Below are 20,347 nucleotides of genomic sequence, written 5' to 3'. Positions count from 1 at the left end.
ATTGGCCCTGTTATTTGTCTGAGGGCAGTAGTTTGGCCCAAGGCCGAAGGCCGAGGGCCAATGCGACTGAGCCGAGGACAAATAACAGGGCCAATATCAAATCACTTATTTATTAACATTTTTATTAAATAACTACACGTACATGTACTTATGATATTCCACATTTAATTTTCGGATATTTCTTCTTATTTTAATTCTAACATATTTTAATTACAAGGTTAGCTTTTAAAAAAGCTAGTAGCGACTCGCTTCGTAATTTTTTTCAAGGGGTGTGTTTAAATGTAAAAATGACAGTTCTGTTAGCTGAAGAGACTTCAGCGAACATCAAAATAAAAGTGAAGTCAACACTGGCCCGGTGCCCGATGGCCAGTGTATATAAGTTCAGGCCAGTGTAAATTTAAGAAAATTTTGTTAATTATTTAGTAGAATAAATTCAAAACTGGAATTCGGGCTAGAAAATTCAAAATCTTAAACTCATTGACTGAAAGTGACATATAATGTTCTCTCAGTTTAACCAAGATGAGTATGAGTATTTATTACCCTTCCAGATTTGTTCCGCCTTTTTGATTGGATATTGATCACCCGAAAGAAATTGATATAACCGAGCCAGACGGGTAATATACACACTAAATTTCCCCGTTTGGTGCCCAACGTTGTAAACAATATGCGCTGAGGTGATGCGCGTACGGTTCGATTTAACGCGGTGAAAATTCCGATTTAAAAGCACTTTTTAACTGTCAAATGATAAATATTTACCAAAGTAGAGTAATGATACATATAACCATCAGTATCGAAAACAAATATGACCTTGTGAAAGCTTGATATTAATTACAAAAAAGTGCGCTCAACAGACTACTCCTTTTCTCTTGTTTACTTTCGTAAGGTACGGGAAAAATACGTCATGTATTTATGTGGGCTGTGACTAAAAAAAGGATTGGAGCACCCCACTAAATACCGTATTCCGGTATATACCGGACAAGGCGCTTGAATGATAAAATGCTAAAATCTTGTCTTTTTACCCAACGGAATGAACTTTAACAGGTCTAATTCATCTTTTCACACCGAATCAAGTACGATAATCAAGGAAAAATGTAAAATTCGGCGAAAAAAACGATATTTGTCTATTTTGGGATCATGATTTTTGCAAGCGTCTAGAGGTACTGCTCCAATCCTGTATTGAGCTAAATCCATTTATGTGACGTCATGTTGTGACGAAGAGGTATCCTAAAGGGAATCTTATTTCGACGTTTCATTTAAAACAGCAATGATTTTTTAAAAAATCGTCTAAACTCGGCACGGGAAGGGTAATAAAATTATTATTTTGGTTTTTGGAGTGATATATGTGGATATATTACCTGCCAAGATAAAATATCACCCGAGCCTAACGGCTCGGGTGATATAAAATCTTAACAGGTAATATATCCACATATATCACTCCAAAACCAAAATAACATATAATATGAAGGTGCATGTAAACAGATAGAATGAAGAACCTATGTCTATGCACATTTACTATATGGCCTGTTGACCTTGACCACAAAATGTTAGATAGGTAGATTTCATAAAGATGTCTCTTTATACAAAATTAAGTTGTAATACATGTATGTTATTTAGTATTGGAATGAGAGGCACAAGTCCTAAAGTAAACACAAGTTGTCAATCAATTCAGCCAGAAAAGCCGGGATCCTATTAAAAAATATAGAGATCCCGGAAATTGACCAGTCTAAGAAGATGTTTTTCAGATAAGCCGGGATCCTATTAAAACATATAGGGATCCCGGGAATTGACCAGTTCAAGAATATAGTTTTCAGAAAAGCCGGGATCGTATTAAAATGTAAATAGATCTCACGGATTGGCCAGTTCAAGTATATAGTTTTCAGAAAAGCTGGAATCGTTTTAAAAGATATAGGGATCCCGGGATTTGACCAATTCAAGAAAATAGTCTTTGATTTTTCCAATTAATTAGGCATATAATTATAAGTATTGGGATTTCCGCATTTTAAGTTTTTTAATAAATAGCTCTAAATATATCTATATTCTAAGTTAAATTAATTTAACGTTCATTATATACAATAAAAAAAATTAACGTTTAATGGCCTTTCATTACGACAACAATCAACACAAATATAGTTCATTAGGTTTTTCCTCCATATCTTATACGATCCCGGATCCCGGGCGTCCCGGATCCCGGCCAGTAAATACATGCACTAAATACCGGAAAGGATAAAATGACCGGAAAAAAAGGAAAAATAAAAAATGCACAGAACAAGATGTACACTTATGTTAATTAACCAAACGAAAACTTACTACAGAGAAAACAGGTGAAATCGCTAAATCAGAAGTCAGTGTAAATATGATTTATTGAAAAGAATTCATAAAGACAAACATTTTAATCATCATTATATCTTTGCGCTCAAAACAATACTTGCTGATTTTTAAAAATGGCGTGAAAATTGAAGGTTTTTTGACGCTATGTAAGATTAAATTTGATTGGCTAAATAATTTTGGATCCTAGCCCTGATAGATAAATTTTGTAGAAAGCTGGAAGCCAAGCGTCGATTAATTTTTTGGATGGCTTCGGAGTTTTAGGTTGTTTCTCAGTAAAATCCTACCGTAATACCGGCTCGCCGTGGCGAGCCGGCATAACAAAGAATAACTGTAAAAATAACTACATTTTGTAACTTATATTATAAAACGCATTGCATATTTTGGGCACCCCAAAACACACGACGGAAAGAATATCTCACAGAAGACTGCATAAAAATGGGTAAATAAAGGAAAGCCAGGAGAGTAAAATCACATTTCGATTTTCTTTAAAAGAAAAGCTTTGAATTTTATATAAATGTTTAAAACGTTGAAAACTTACCCTGTATTTGATCTATTTTCTCCAATACATAATTATCGAGTTAACACTCACATCTGGAGCAGCGGTCCAAGGGTGATATCAATTAAGAAACGTGCGTTAACGCAATAGCGATACATTTAGAAATATTTCATTCATGGTACTTTTGACACTTAAACTACTCATGGAAATCAAAATGTATGCTAGGAATATAATAAAAAAAAAACAAGAACGTTTTATTTCATTTGATATGCATCTATTTGTTCAGAAACTAAACTAGCAAAAAGCATTAAAAGAAAGAATAATACACCGTTAATAATTATATACAACTATTGTATCAAATGCGGTACTGATACTGACAATATTTTCCACCAAAACTATAAGCAGAACAGAACAGAACATATATTTTATTTTGAATTAAGCATACTAGTATACAGCTCATCTTCATATACAACAAATATATGCCTGCATGAATATGAAAAATGGTATAAGCGAAAATGTTAAAGCAATTTAAGCAACTATATTTTTACCCTTCACATTAGCCTTATTTAATATATATATAATTAAACAATCATTATAATCATAGAAAGATTTTGAAGTGAACAAGAAAGACCTTTTACAGTTATTCCGCTTGCAAAACATAAAATAAGTCATTACACTTCGATATTCTCCGCTGAACAACATTTTGTCAACATAAAAATGTATAAATTGCAAATACAAAAAGAAATTAAAGGACCACTAAAAATGTGAAAACAGTTCTTTTAACAATTATTCAAATTTATTGAAACTGTCACACAAACTTTTATTATGGATGCATCTGTCTCTATAGATACCATTTATCATTTCAAACTTTCAGAGAATATTGCTCTGAGATTGACCGGCAGAATTATTCCTTTGATGTTCTGTGCATGCATCTGTCATGTAGTATTACTATATTCTGCTACATTTGATGATAATTTTGATGCCCTCGCCAGTGATGGCGGACCTAAAGGCTTTCATTGTTTCCTCTAAACTAAATATATGTGTGATAAGAGGCTTCACGTCCACTTGACCTGTAAACGAGGAGAAAAAGAAAACATAACATAGGAATCAATAAATTTTAATGTAAAATTTGAAGTCTAAATCAATCAATATCATGTACAAGTCTATCTTAGCACATTGTATAATAGTAAAAGTTCTGTTGTTAATGTTAAAATGTGGTTAAAATTTTATTGAATTCATTAGTTAAATTCATATCGAATCCACGAAAAGTGAATTAATACTTTGATCTACTGCAAACGCTATAATTATTCGTGGTGGCGTGGGCGAGTTGTTAACGCGTCAACTATAGAAATCTAAGGATTGCTGATCGCGTGGGCTCAAGCCCTGTCACGGATAAGCCGTTGTTTCCTTGAACAAAAAACTTTGCATTCATTACTTTGTACTGGTTGGTTCTAGGAACGGATTCGAGAGTGTTTCAATAAGCTTATAGCTTCCAACACAATAGAACTAAACCTTAACGCTATTATTGTAAGTACGAGAAACTCAAACTCCGGTCTTTAATTACCTGACGCTACCATCTCTAGTGCGGTCCCGTAGCAGTTAGCATATCCCATGACACCCCGGATGTCAATCTCTCTGACTGCGGCATCAAGTATAGGCAGCGTTATATCTGATGGTCCAATACCAACTAGAGCGACACAGCCACCCGATCTCGTAGCCTTAAATTAGATATACATGTCGTACTGTTTCATTACCATACTTTTAATAAAGAAACTATATATATGTAAGTAAGTCTATGTGAAATTAATAATAGGAAATTTTTGATTAGCGCACGTTAAGTCTGTGCCCCTATTTCTTTTCCACTTCTTCAATCTTTCCTACTGCACTCTTTTTTTCTTAACTGTCGAAGTACAAATGCCATGTTAGAATTATTTATAAAAGCAAAGGAATAATATTTTAAAAGAAGTAAACAACAAAATCATTATACCTATAATACATAAATCCAAAGAACCTTTACTTAATCGAATTTTGATGGTGAACGGGGTTTCATGAAATGTATCAAATTTTATTATTGATACAGATGCTAAATTCGTGAAGTTTATAAATGTTGACAGGGGCGAGACAAAACTTAATCAAGATTTTAAATATCTTATTTATTACTTCTCCATTTTCTTTACAGCAAGATATTTCTTCAATTTTAGTATTATTCTTCTGAAAATCATATAGGAGTTATGCGGCCTAATTGGAAGTTGTCATTGTTTTCTTACATAAATCGCCGTTCGGGCGCAAGAGGGCGCTCCGCTACACTCTATTGTTATCTCGGCTCTGTCACCAAAATATTGTTCCACCAGTTCGGCTATTTCCTTGGGTTCCTTATAATTGACCTTAAGCGCATAATCCACGCCCAACTGTTTAGCCATGTTCAATCGTCTTTCATCCAGATCTGAAGGAAAACGCAAAAAAAAAAATGATCTGTTATTGTGCTTATCATATTTGTATGTGAATATATCAAAAAGACAATTTTAAACACATCATATAAGTTAGTCTAACTGCAATGTTTTCCCGCCAAAAAAATCTAACATCGGTCAATATCGTAATAAATCGGTCATTTCCGGAACGTTATGGTCCGGAACTTAGTACATGGCGATAATAAATAATCTAATTCTCCGGAAATAACCGATTTGCTACAATATTGGCGGGAAAGCATAACAGTAAGACTGCCTTAAAGTAGAAAAGAACATATTTTTGTTTCCATTTAGTTATTACTTAGTTCATAAAGTGGAGTTCATACACAAAGTAGATGACAGCTACAAAACAGTATAGTTTACAAAATATAAGTGTTCACATCAACAAGGGACTAACAATTTATTTCATAACATCATTATTAGAAATGGAGAGTGAACAACAATAAATTAAGGTTAATTGATAACTGCCATTTACGGAATAATTATCAAACACATAATATTAAACGTACAAAAAGTTACATGCGTGTGCGAAACCATTAGCCGATAAAACTGTCAAACAAAACAAGCACGATGTTTTACATTTTGTAACATTCGAAGTTATGCATCGTCGATCAGGATCAAATGAAAGACTAAATAATTCTCCATTGTTTGTCCATAGAATTAATATTTATGTTAATGATAATATTGAACATAACATAGCATGTTTCTGAAACTTTTAGAAAAAAAATGATTACTTTACAAGATATGGGCATTTTACAGTTGATCCAAATGTCCTTAATTGATCCTCATTTTTATTATTCTTGTATTTGTATGGTATTCCTAAAATTAACCCCAAAATAGGCCCGATTGTTTCATAGCAAACCAACATTGCTTTTAAAAATTAGGATCTCTTTATGATCTTGATCCACATTTTTCTTTGTGAAAAATGAAAAAGGGCTGGGTTTTTAATATTTTGCCCTTTCATCTGACCCGCCGTGTTACAGTATAAAAACGGGCACACTCTGGTCGCAGTGGTCCACCTTTTCTTCGCTACACAAAAGAAGCCCGAGTTGTTAATTTACATAGATCAATACATTTTTAAATACCACGACTTACCTGTGATGCAAACTTTGGCAGCACCACTTGCCTTAGCTGTCATCATAGTCAGTAAGCCAAGCGGCCCTGAAATTAAATAATGAAAAATTATTTCAAATAACACATGTAGTAACAACAGACTCACCAAGAAACACGATTCATGTATTTTAAATGGTTCAAGAGAACCAAATAAAGCAAAGTTTTCTTGTTGTTTTATTATGTTATCTATTTCTTCTCCAAAACCATTAACGTCCGATTCAAAATATTAAGTTTTTTTTGTGAGCAGAAGTCTTATTATGAATTTAGATAAACAAAACATTTGTTAAACCTATAGCCTGCCCCTGCGTACCGATGTTCATGACCTGCACTGTTCGCTTTTCATTCAGTACATATACTGCATGTACTGAATAGTTTCCTAAAATGATGAATGGTTTGCTCCAGAGTGAAAAATGGGCAAGTCCAATTCTAGATATCAATTCAGCATAGCAAGCTTTAAGAATATATTGGTTCTTTGCAGTCTTCAAAAGTTACCCCTTTCTGAACTCATAACAGAAACATAATTATGTTATAATTACATGTATTAACTTAATATATGTTTACTAAACAATGGCAACAACACATACCTGCGCCACATATCAGGACTTTGCTGCCTAGTTTGACACCCGCTCGGCGGCACGCATGGACACCAACAGACAAAGGTTCAAGCAAAGCTCCTTCTTCAGTGCTAACATGGTCCGGTAACCTACAGATAGAGGTGCGTGCAACTCCAATAATTATACAAATAGAGGATATTTGTTTAGTTCAGTGTAAGATCGGAATATATTTCACCGAGTGAGCACCAAAAGGTATATTTCACGAGTGGCGCAGCCACGAGTGAAATGTGAACTTTTGGTGTTCACAAGGTGAAATATATTTCAATCTTACACTAAACTTAACAAATTTTCTTTTTATTATATGCAAAGAAACGTTTAAAAAAGACATTTAACCTAATACTGAATGAAAAGCGCGCCAAATAATAATACAACGTGACGTCATTTATGACGTCACGTCATTAAGTTGGTACCCAGTACTGTGCACGCTGGTATTTCACTAAAACAACGTAAGGGGCTTAAATTTAAAACAGTGAAATTATCAAAGTGGTAATTTCACTGTTTCAAACAGTGAGATTACCAGTTTTATATCACTGATATATTTCTATAAACCACCGAAAAGCATGTAATAAATAATGATAATATATATTATGGTAATAACAGAAAAGTAATAATAATGTTTAACGATCTTGTAAAAGTAAAAAATGATAATAAGAAAAGGAAACGTCATGATAAAAAGAGGACTAATGATAATTAACTTTATTTCTTTAAGGTAACATATGACGATATAAATCGTGTAAGTTACAACAACGTGTCTTATTCTAAATGTGATTATCTGAACAGCATCATCAACAATATAAAGGTGATTAAACTTAAGTAAATTGTTCACTAGTCTGTCATAAAATAATAAACTAGAAAATGGCAATACACACAAAAGACACGTGCCCAGATAAGAAAGTACATGTACAAGTATACAATGTAAATAATTTGAACAAATTATTTTTCAGGTCTTATCCTGCTTAAATAGTGTGATAGACAAGTTTTGATTTTTTAAGTGTAAAACATGTATATGTTAGTTGATAAAACTTCAACCTTAATCTGCTCAACCCAAGAGTTAAGCCCTTGCCGCCCAGGCGACCATGCATGCCCGTGCAATTTAACAGGCTCTATACTGTTAGTTGGTCAATGTTAGCATTTTGATATTTTAATTCCTAAATTTTTATATGTACTGTTCCAACTTGAAAGAAGAACAAATACATTACGCAAATTCGGCAGGTTTAAGTTTAAAATCCTTAATTTGAGCGGTCACTAGTTTAATTAACGTCTAGAAACAGTAGGTCCACAGCCGTGCTCGCTGTCTTTGTCCGTCATCATAGTCGTTACACTGCCATGGAAAGTGATCAGTCTTTGACACCAGTATAAAGCCAGGCAAGCTAGCATACCAGTGCAATCTGCCAGGAGCCTAATTTTGCGTATTTTGGTCCATCAAATTCAAAGCTGGGATTAGCAACAACATGCAAACAAATACAGCTGGTGAAGGATTAAAATTTCCTAGATTTCGACCAAACAGATGTTCGCCTTTATTGCGCCATAATGTACATTTAAATGATAACAAGTTTCTTACTTGTAACAAGATGATGCAGTGTGCACGATATAACGTGCCAAGCTTCCATGTGTAGGTGGGAAGCCGCTAAATTTTATATCTGAACAAAGGTTGTACCGCCCACTTTTGCAGTTTTTACATATCTTGCATGACGTTATTGGTTCAACTGTCACTCTGTCACCTAATATATAATAAATAAACATATAAATATGACAATAATATTGCTGTAATAAAATAATTCTATTCAAAGTCACTTGTAATTGCTATGTAAAATGGATATCATAAAATAAATTATTCAAAAACAACAGCCAACACGTTATAGGTCAACACGTTATAGTGTATCTAGTTTAAAATATCTTCCACCCTCACTATGACTTGAAGGAAAATTAAAAGCTTCGAATATATATCTTTAAGTAGATAAAAGTGTTTCATTCGTATACGTACCTACTTTCAGAGATGTGACAGTCCTACCCACTTTGCTTACTATTCCCGCGGCCTCGTGACCTAAGGTGACAGGCATCTTCAAAACACTGTCCCCAATAGCCCCCTCTTGCCAATAACGTACATCGGTACCACATATACCAACATGTTGAACACATATCTGAACCTCTAAAATATATTCAAAATATGTTGAGGTATTCAGTGTACAACTCGTAAACATACGACACTCTCAGTCATTTTACGTGAAAAATACATAATAACTTGTGCTAACGCGCTGGATTAGTAATTCAGGGTTCATTGAATTGATCCCCCGCCTAACCACTCACAGTACCAATGATACCTTAAAACCGAGGTTCCACTGTATTGGTGCTCTACATTGGATATGCAAAAGAACCAGGGTTGCCTCTAGAACGGGACAATTCCTGTGTATTAATTACAATCATTATCGCATTTGTACACCAAACTTAAACAGAAGCCAGACTAATTTGTTAGGTATTTTCATTTGGTTTTCTGACATAATTATTAATTCATGCGAATGCATATTTCTCTGCTATAACTTTCCCCAGGTACTGTCACATTATTAAAACATGATGGAACAGTTTATTTACTTATTTTTTTACAAATGTATTTATTTATTTAGCAAGTTATAGTTTAAAGTTGCAATCAATGTAACCGTTCATATTTATATCTATTTTATTTATCTATTTAATTGTTTATATTATTTTTTGCGAGATAACATTTTAACCATGAACATGGTTAGTAACAAAACGTATACTTACGACCCATTCCAGGTTCTGGAATATCTGAATCTTCCTGCAAAATGTTAAAAAATAAAAACAGACATGCGCACGATGCTTATGATTTTTAAAGAGAAATTGGCAGAAGTTTAGATAATAGCCTTTCTTTTTCCCGTAATTCTGAACATAAAATATCATTAAACTGTTAAACATTAAAGGTGCACCACTGAGAGGCATTTTTGATATGATGGGGTAACAGAGATATAATTGTTTCGAAGGTTTATTGTTCCAGATGATGAAGGTCATTGAGTTTGGCTGACACCACAGCAGTAATTACATCAATGTGCGCGCCCAGATATACAGAACCAAGGTCAAGCCACACGTCGATCCGTGCCGTCAGACAAAGGGTTGCACTGGTCGCTTTTCAGTCAATACACATTTTGAAATTTCCCATGTCCAGATTAAAAGATAAACACGTTTATTGATGATATTTCTCTTGGTAAGGATAAGAAAATTAATATTTAACATCAGACAAAAAAAAATACTTACCAGACGAATATCACCCTGTTGATATAATATAGCTTTTAGGTTCTTATCCGACATCTTTGAAACAGTGAATTTAATTCCCTACAAACCTTGCGATGTCTGTATATGGATGTTATAGCTTTCCAATCTAACGAATCTGTGAAATCAAACTCAGTCGGAAAGACATTAATTATCATTTCGTTAATTGACTTCCGTTTCATTTTTATTTAACGTCGTTTTTTTTAATCGTTGCGAAATATCACAAAATGTCGCAATGTTCACATCATGTATAAGAGTACACACAATTTGCCAAATTTTGCTTATCTTGTCATTTTGACATTTTGATTTGTTTTCAAATAAAGAGTTCCGAAAAGAGGCATCATTGTTATTCATATTTGCATGGAAATCACGGACGCGCTTAACATTTATGTCACTGAGGTCGATTACTATTTTTATGTTATAATGTGCGACAGTTTGGTTGTCAAGATTAAAAACACAACAGATATTCAATTCAATGAAAATGGGCAAAAAAGAAATCCTACCTTTTATCGGCGTTGTTATTTTCAAATTCATCAGATTATAATATATATGGTGTAAAAAGTTATCTAATTTGAACGTCGTAACCTTAAATGTGACAAGCAAATGCTTTAAGTCAAATCATTATAAGCAATACAGTGAAATTAAGTGTTTTTTGTAATTAATGTTTACGGTAATCTAATGTAATCGAATGACATTTCCTCCGTCAGATTCTAAACTGTTTAAGATTTAGTTTAAGATGCAAGTGGTGAAGTTGCACCGCCAATCGCTAGCTGTTACAGTAGTGGCTGTTGATCCCCTTACAAAGTTTCATTTTATTTACTTCCGCCCATTGTTTTCTGGTTTAGGGCCCACGCGTCCATTTAATTGGCGACCATACGCCGCTTTGTAAGGAATGGCACTAACGTGTCTTATTGAAGGCTCTATGATAACCGCCGTATGAACACATCTGCGAATGTTTTGAAATTTTACCATTTCAGGTTAAATGTTGAATAGTTTACTGCTTAATCCGCTGCTAGAGGCGTGGACGCTATCTTGCACTTTCCAGTACCGTTCATCAAACCGAGTCTGCAACATCTTCAATTTTGCCGTTTTGGGCTTTCTTTAGGGATTCGATTTCACTGTGTTGAGACTACTAGTAAACTGGTATATTATCTAATTTACGGAACCCCATGTCCTGATAAATTACCTATAACTTGTCACAATACATGAATCAGTTTAATTCTGTTATTAACAGAGTAGAAATTTGGTGTTATGCAGTAAATTCTCTCCGAAATTGCATAAATCATTCAACTTAGTTTCACAATTATATACTTTCATCAACTAAGAATATTTTACTTAAGTCTGGTTTTAAAAATTTTATTTTTTCACCTGAAGGAGTGCCTTTTTTAAGATATACAATGCTCATCCTTGAGTAAAATATTTAAATCACAATTTTTTTTATTGAAATCTATGAATTTCTTAATGAATATGTCTAATTTGAATAGAACAATGAACAAACTATGTATGGGCAGCTGGTTTAAAATTACGTGTCAAGTAAAGTTGGTTCTTTCTTAAAACAAACTGACAGCTTTTTCAATGGCACTATATATTCAGAATGTGACCACCAATAGTGTGTAGGGTTACATACTTGTGAAAAGTCAAAACATGTTTATTTTATATTTACAAAGAGACTGTGTAGTACTTAATAAACAATATTTCTAATATCTTTGAGCATAGTATATCTTTAAATAATCATACAATATACATCTTTACACTGAATGAGAAGAAAGAAATATTTCTATAGTACAAGTATAATTATTTTATTTTCAAGATATATGATAATCTTAAAACAAGATATACGATAATCTTAAAACAAGATATATGATAATCTTAAATCAAGATATACGATAATCTTAAAACAAGATATACGATAATCTTAATTCAAGATATACGATAATCTTAAAACAAGATATACGATAATCTTAAATCAAGATATACGATAATCTTAAATCAAGATATACGATAATCTTAAAACAAGATATACGATAATCTTAAAACAAGATATATGATAATCTTAAAACAAGATATACTATAATCTTAAATCAAGATATACGATAATCTTAAATCAAGATCTACGATAATCTTAAAACATATATATTTCTGTTTTTACATTCAAAATAATTGTACTATACATTATATGATATATTACATGTGTGAAAGTATATGAATTCTAATAACTACACAGAAATCAAATTTACATCTGTTTGTATGTGTGTATATGACTTGTTATTAAAAAACAATAATTTTAATTAATTTAAATGATTCTAGAATACATGTAGATACCCAAAATGTTGTGAAATAAATAAACATCACATAAAAAATACTCTATTTGGAATTTTAATAATATGACAAAAATCAATATATAACACTTTAAAAATATATTTTACTTTAATTTTACAACAATCATTTCAAACATTTATCACCAATGCAATATGTAAAATGCCCTTCATAAATAAATCAATATCTTCCCTTTTATAAAAAGACAAAATCAAATCAATTTTCAATATACTTGTATAAAAATCCCAATAAAAATTCTGATTTTGAAAAATCCAATTTCCCACATTGATTTTCCAGTATATATAAAAATCCCAATTCTTGCAATAATATTACAAAATACATGTATAATAATCCCAATTTTATAAATCAGTCAATATCCTCTAATATATTTAAATATCAAATTCATTATTCCATGATAAAAATTCAAATGAAATTTAAAATTTACATGATTCCAATAAAACAACAACAAAACAAATTAACAAACATTCATACATTGAAAGAAATACCACTACAACAATATCCCTTCTAAATATATATGTCTTTTCAGAAATCATTTCAGTCATTACCATCAATCAAATGGAACCATGATCTTAAGGGCAGCATTATCTAAAAGGAACCATGCCCTGAAGGGAACCATGACCTGTAGGGCAGAATGACCTAAAAGGAACCATGCCCTAAAGGAAATCATGAGCTAACAGGAACCATGACCTGAAGGTCATCATGACCTAAACAGAACCATGCCCTAAAGGACATCATAACCTAAAAGAAACATGACCTGAAGGAAACCATGACCTAAAGATAGCTTCTTCACAAAGAAAATTTTAAAGTCTCTAACAAGTTTCAAACCAAAAGTATTTTAGTCATCTAGATCTTATATTTCAACTACTTCAACCAATACTATAAAACTCCTTTAAAAATTATGAATACAAGTGCATATAACATAAAATCAGATAATTCTTATGCTCAACAAATTATTTGTTATCTCAAATGACACGCATGTGAAATTGTGAAAAAAATATCATTGGAATTCTTTAATTTTCATTCACACTGAGCGTAGACAATATTTGTGTAGGTAATATGTTATGTATTAGACACATCAGTAAATCTAAAATTGAACCATTCTGTCATTATTGCCTTCCACATTTTATCATTACTTTAATTCCTTCCCCTTTTAATGTTGTATTGAATGCATCCATCGTCTGTTCTAGACTAAACCTATGGGTAATCAATGGCTTCACATTCACTTTCCCTGAAATAATGTAAAAGTTTTAACATTTTACAACATTTTGGAGCTTTTCAAAATTTCCGACAGGGGGAATAAAAGATACAATTATTATTCATTTCTGCATCTGTTTGATGTTCTAGTTCTGTTGCTAAATTAGCAATGTTCATTCATCATAATCTGGCAGCAGTCAGTCACCCTAAACCTGCTGTGCTGGATAACTAACCAGAAATTACCAATTTCTCTGCAAGTGACCAACTACTTATCCACCATGGTTTTTGAATAAATGATGAGAGACAAATGGCCATTACGATCAACTCTCACAGAGAAATTTTTCCTTGCCTCAGAATTAAACCAGTGACCACTTGACAATGCTCTCCCTATTGATCTATTTGTGTGCAGACATAATGTTCATTGTTTATTCCAGCATGTTTAACTGACAAATTTGAGCAGCCAACTAATTAGAGTTTAGCATGAACATTAAAATATATCCTGTATATAGTATATAATAAACTACATGACTCCTATTTTCCAAAGGGTCTAAAGCTATAATATAAATATGAAATAATGAATTATTTTTATAAAATTTATAAACAGTAAAAATATGCTGTTTAAAAATATTTGTCTGCTATTCTGAAAGGATTTTCCTCATTTAGTACATGCTATTAAAATATATAAACATGTTTCTGTCATATAAAATAATAATATATTTTGGGGTTATTATTCTTTAAGATTCAAATAATTAGAATGTAAAATATAGGCATCAATTATATAGCTGTATACACTTAAATGGTCTTAAAACTGCAGCTTTGTAACATACATTTGTATTGGATTGTCATGCTGTTTTTTAAACTAATATTCAAAGGAGCTGTAAATTTATGAATCATTTTTACTTTCAACAAACATGAAGATAAAGAGTAAAGAATTAAGTTAGATTGCATAAATAAATTTACAGAAGAGGACTTCCTATGAATATCAAGAACAAAGAGAGACAAACAATACAAAGCATAAATTTACCTGAGGCTATCATGTTGAGAGCTGTAGGATAACAGTTTACATATCGGAATATTCCTCGGATATCAACTTCCCGGACAGCCGCATCCATGATTGGCAATGTAACCTCTGATGGTCCCATACCAACCAAAACAACACAACCACCTGAACTTGTTGCCTAGCGAGAACAATCAAATGTTTCTATTATTTTATCAGTAACCAGCTAGTTAACCCTTACCCACTTAATCTCTTGAATAACTCACCCAGCTTCAGCTTTTGGAACCATCCGAATATCAATTCTGGGGATATCAAAATAAATGAGCCCCGCCATGACAAAACCAACATAATGGGTTTGCGACCAGCAGGGATCCAGACCAGTCTGCGCATCCGCACAGTCTGATCAGGATCCATGCTGTTCGCTATCAGTTTCTCTACTTGTTATAGGGTTTGTAAGCGAACAGCATGGATCCTGATCAGACTGCGCAGATGCACAGGCTGGTCTGGATCCATGCTGGTCGCAAAACCATTATGTTGGTTTTGTCGTGACGCGGCTCAAATCTAAAGTTAGTCAGCCATAATGTATAGAGTCAATTCAGAACTCACAAATGTGAAAACTGGCTTGGGCCTATACATTGTGAAAATTGTAAAGGCTAAAATTAAATTATATCCAGTTTCAACATGTTAAGGGTTTGTGTACAACATTCATTATATTTGTATATCACATTCTGTGTTGTATAAATAAATAACAAAATACTGTACAAATTTCATTTTGTTACATATACATTAGAATGATTGCTTTATGATTTTATTAGAGGCTCATAATTAAGGAAGACTGGGCACGGCCAACTGTGTTGCCTCTTTAAATAAAGACTTCATTATCATTATTATCGTTATTATTATTATTGCTTTATATAAAAATTATTGACAAATAGGAATCAATTCTTTGGCACAGTGGTCTAGAGCATTTTGTTACTTAAAAAATGGATGTGAGTTTCAAACACACACAGATCAGTATTTCTTCAAATACATAACAAATGTTGCACCTTTGTGATACGAATTTTATCAATATGTTCAACAAATGTCAACTCCTCATTTTGAAATAAATATTACATAAATTATGGAAAGTGTCACAGTCAGTCAACATTATGAGATACAACATTGAAGTCATGCCACAGAGGTAAGATTGAAAAGATTCAAAATCCAAGACCATAATATTATACAACAGAAGGTATAATCCAAGCAAGTTACAAAACTTACATATATTGCAGTCTTCACACTAGGTGGTGCCCCACTACACTCTATTGCAACTTCTGGTTTCTCTCCTAAACATTCCTCAATCTTGTCTGCCATTTCCCTGGGATCTTTAGATGTTACTTTGAGTGGAAAATCTGCTCCTAAAGATTTTGCCATCTCGAGTCTTTTTTCATCTAAATCTAAGTTAGAATATACAATTTCATAAAATATAGCAAATCTTTTACCTCATGATATCACTGAATGTTTTTCATGTTATATAACTATTACATACTGTCTTTTATTATTATATTTTTTTATTTATTTATTTTTTTTTAGGGGGGTCAAAACCAAAAGGTCAAAATTATGTCGACTTTCCAGCTTTACTGTTGGAGAAAGCTCTCAGTTGCACCTTTGTGAATAATTTCAGGTACAAACAGGCACCTGAGTAGAACCACCAACTCCATAAGCTAGCTGAATATCTTTCTCACATGGAAGAATTCAAAGACACTGGTCAGATCGAACCTACAGCGGTCAGGGGCAAGTGGTTTTAAGTCAAGGACCATAACTTATCGGCCACGAACATCTTTTTATATCAATTATACATGTCAAAAAATGCTTTTGCTGTTTTTCCATAGTTTCTAACTTGATGATAAAGAATCTTGCTCTTGTTTTCACTTCCCATGAGGAATAACATCATAATAAATATATAAAAAACATGTTTTATAAGCTCAACTTTACCCATCTGCCCTTTTTAGAGATATCTCAAATTTAAAATTCAGTTTCATTCCAAATTCAGAGCTGGAGAGTTTCAGCGTAAAAAGTGAGAAAGGAAAACATCTAATGCTTATACACGTAACACCATTTTCAAAATTCAACAAATTTTACCTGTTATACAAATTTGAGCAGCACCACATGCCTTGGCTGTAAGCAAGTTAACCAATCCAATGGGGCCTACAAAATGAAAATCAAAAACATTAAATGTTCCTCTAAATATAACAGACTTAACCATTATTCTGAGAAAAAAATATTAATAAAGCTTTAACAAAACTGAAAATTCTAGTGACTGCTTCTGACATTGTTTTGAATATGAAATCTGAAAACCAAAGTGTGTCAGTCAAAATTACTGAGTATTTTCCTTTTTCATGAATAAAACAAATATAAATCAATCCACCTAACAACCTTTCCTTTATAACTAGGCCATTTATTACCAATTTTTCTGCAAGTGACTGACTACTAATCCAACATGTTGTCAGAATAAGTGTTGAGAGACAAATGATCATTAGTAAAGTATTAAATCAGTAAACCCTGGTTTACAAATTATCAAATATGAGCTAAGTAGGCAGTAAAGAAGCATAAATATCATCAAAAGAGAATTGAACTACTCTATACTGATTATACCTTGTAACTGAAATTCCTTAAAATTCAAATGGACTGTTCCATGACATAAATTCAGCAGATTTTACGGGTTGAGCATACTTGACTTGAGTAAACCTGACCTTCCATTACATTAAACGATACAGTTTGTATTCTTTGACTAAGGCAAAGATTTATATCCACATACTGCCAGTTTTCAATCACAACCACTTTTCAATCATCCCTAGAAATTTTTTATTTTTGACCTTATTTGTCATGTAACCAAATTGTAAGCACATCTTGCATTTACCTTGACTACATTTATCAGCAGCAATGTCAATTATGGCGATAAAAAAGAAAATACCAGTATTTTAGTTCAAAATATGTAAAATGTGTGTTTTCCACTAATCCTTTATTTACCCAGTTACAAATCGCAATAATTTTCTAAAAATAATTGATTTACAGACTCAGTTTTTTGTCAGTCTGCAGAAATTGATATTTAGTTTGACAACTGTTTCAATATCATTAAGTCATAATGTATACTGCACTTCAAAAGCTATAATTTTAATATTTACATATTTTACCATACAATTCTTAATTGGAAGGTAATACATCAGTAAAGTAACAGTCACTTAACCAAGGAAAAACATTCTCTCTGATAACTTTTCAGAAAGCTGTCACTAGAATGGGGTCATATAGACCCTAAGATCCTAAAAATTTCACAAGAACAGGCTTTTTCTGTTATGCACATTGAGATGTACATCCATACCCCAATTGTGACAGCTATACTACTGCATATAGATATCAAGATTGAAAAATGGCAATATAAATAGGTTAAAATTGTTTATTACCATTTATCTGAAGTTGAGTTTGTCAAAATTTCTTCAAAATACATAACTGGTTATATTTTAACATTGTATGACAATTTTTATGTGGTACAGTTTATTTTGTTAACTGATTGAAAAGTGGTGGTGAAATTTTGAAGAACAAGAAAATGGGTCAGTAATGATTTGTCCTCGATTCATAATAATAATTCAGGTAAAATTTTAAAAAGTTGTTGCATTTATTAGCTGAAATGATAATATTTGCAGAATTGTAAGAGAAATTTTATTTTTATAATTTCACTGTCAGTTATTATAGAAAAATCTGTTAGCTGATCGGAAAGAGGCAGTACGGGGATATACATGTACATGTATAAAACAATGTAATCTAGCATTGTGATCTTGGCAGCAAATTTGTAATTTTGTGAAGGAAAAATTTACCTGCACCACAAATCAGCACTTTACTACCCAGTGTTACACCTCCCCTGTTGCATGGCTCTATGAACACCTCGGACAATGGAGTCCAGGAGACCCCTTCCTGTACTTACTGATCTGGAATTGGAAAAATTATTAAGACAAATTTTTTTTATTGTAATGTACATAGATAAAGGTTTGTACTTCTTTCTTTCTATAAATGAGTGTAATGGGTATTTAAATGGATATCCTTGATCATCTTAAAATAAAACTATGCATCAAAATTAGTAGGTGAGACTGAATATCTCCTTGGGTTTAAACATATTTATTTAAAAAGGCTTGATTGGCAAAACAAGTTCTTGCAAACTTAAATACATGTATCAAATTTCCTTTCAAATTCCACTTTCTGGGGGGGGGGAAACCAACCCCAGTAATGGTTCAAATAAAAAACATGATTTAAGGGAATGTATTAGGGCCTGAAACCTATTTATCCCTGGGTTGGGAGGAACCCTTGACCACTAGGCCCAGCTCTCCTTTAATTTTCCCTTAACTTAGTTACTTGATCTCTGAATTTGACTGACAATAGTTATTTGTATGGCACAACTGATTCAGAATCATTGTGGGATTCACTAAGTAGCAGTCACATGTGGAGAAATTGGTTAGAATTTTCAAAAGCCGTTTAGGTGGACCAACCACCATATATTACAATGTGTTGAAATAGGCCCCAAAAAAGTCCCCAGGCAAACAAAAAACTAAAACATGTTTGTTTATATTATATATGTATTAACAGCAGGCCTCTATAAGAACTTTCCCAATTGAAATTTCTTTAAAATCATGCTAATATCCCCAGATGTTTCACAAAGTTAATCTTGAATGTTAGGCAATATTTTTTTTCCAAAATCACGCGGCTACGGCTTCATCTAATGACGAGGGGAAAAATATTACAAAAGTTCTTGAAGCTAAAAATTAAATTTTTTTAAATTATTTCAATTCCACCTTATTAAACATACATAATTATATGTTATTAAAATGTATAATCATGTAAACTCTGTGTTTAAGATATAACTACAGACTCTTTAAATTTTTCAAATATTGAAAAACAAAATTTAGTTTTTACTTGAAACAAAAGTCTGCATCATGTACGTAGAATCTTGCAAGATTCCCATCAATAGGTGGTGTGGCACAGAATTTCATGTCCAGACAGAGATTGTAGCGGCCTTTCTTACAATATGAACAACATCTACATGGTACGCCAGGCTCTATAGCCACTCTGTCACCTGTCAAAACAAATACATATACAATTTTATAGAAATACATTGTATAAAACAAAAACTCAAAGACAACCATCATGTAAGAAATTCAACTTTAATTAAAACATTGTATATCCACTTCTAAATACATTTATTATAAAATTTTTCCTATAAAAAAGTTTCCCTCATAAAAAATTTTTGTTTTTTGAAAAAAAAAATAAAATTTTTTTAAATTTTAAAAAAGGGGGGAATTTGGGGATTTTTAAAATTTAAAACTTACGAATTTTAGCCCCAAAAATTTCCCCTTTTAAAATATATGAAACTTTATCTGTGGCATGTTTTTTTAATTTAAATAAAAAACGTGGCCTTTTGTTTTAAGCTAAATTTTTTTTTATAACAATTCTTCTTACCAACTTTAAGAAAGTGACCCCTTCCCCCAAAATTGCT

The 20,347-nt window shown here is 32.2% G+C and overlaps 2 protein-coding genes across 2 annotated transcripts; both read right to left on the bottom strand.

Moving 5' to 3' along the window:
- Positions 1–3,616: 3,616 nt before the first annotated feature.
- Positions 3,617–10,438, bottom strand: LOC132757518 (sorbitol dehydrogenase-like). The gene is made up of 9 exons (XM_060748824.1): positions 10,284–10,438; positions 9,777–9,810; positions 9,001–9,165; positions 8,578–8,737; positions 6,987–7,105; positions 6,385–6,450; positions 5,092–5,267; positions 4,389–4,542; positions 3,617–3,894 (listed from the first exon to the last, which is right to left on the bottom strand). Exons 1-9 carry the CDS (start codon positions 10,335–10,337, stop codon positions 3,773–3,775), a joined length of 1,050 nt encoding a protein of 349 aa, XP_060604807.1. The 5' UTR covers positions 10,338–10,438; the 3' UTR covers positions 3,617–3,772.
- A 3,938-nt stretch (positions 10,439–14,376) lies between these two features.
- LOC132757517 (sorbitol dehydrogenase-like) lies at positions 14,377–19,927 on the bottom strand (the record flags this gene model as incomplete). The annotated part of the gene is made up of 6 exons (XM_060748823.1): positions 14,377–14,382; positions 14,834–15,007; positions 16,087–16,262; positions 16,948–17,013; positions 18,678–18,774; positions 19,794–19,927. Coding segments are annotated over 6 exons (653 nt in total), but the record flags the coding sequence as incomplete, so codon positions are not given.
- Positions 19,928–20,347: the final 420 nt, after the last annotated feature.

This window comes from Ruditapes philippinarum, unplaced genomic scaffold, assembly GCF_026571515.1.
Source record: "Ruditapes philippinarum isolate M1 unplaced genomic scaffold, ASM2657151v2 ctg1934_1_1_1_1, whole genome shotgun sequence".
In the NCBI taxonomy this organism is placed as follows: domain Eukaryota; kingdom Metazoa; phylum Mollusca; class Bivalvia; order Venerida; family Veneridae; genus Ruditapes; species Ruditapes philippinarum.
The sequence above is the reverse complement of the archived record's forward strand: the minus strand, read 5'-3'. Positions and strand labels throughout refer to the sequence as shown.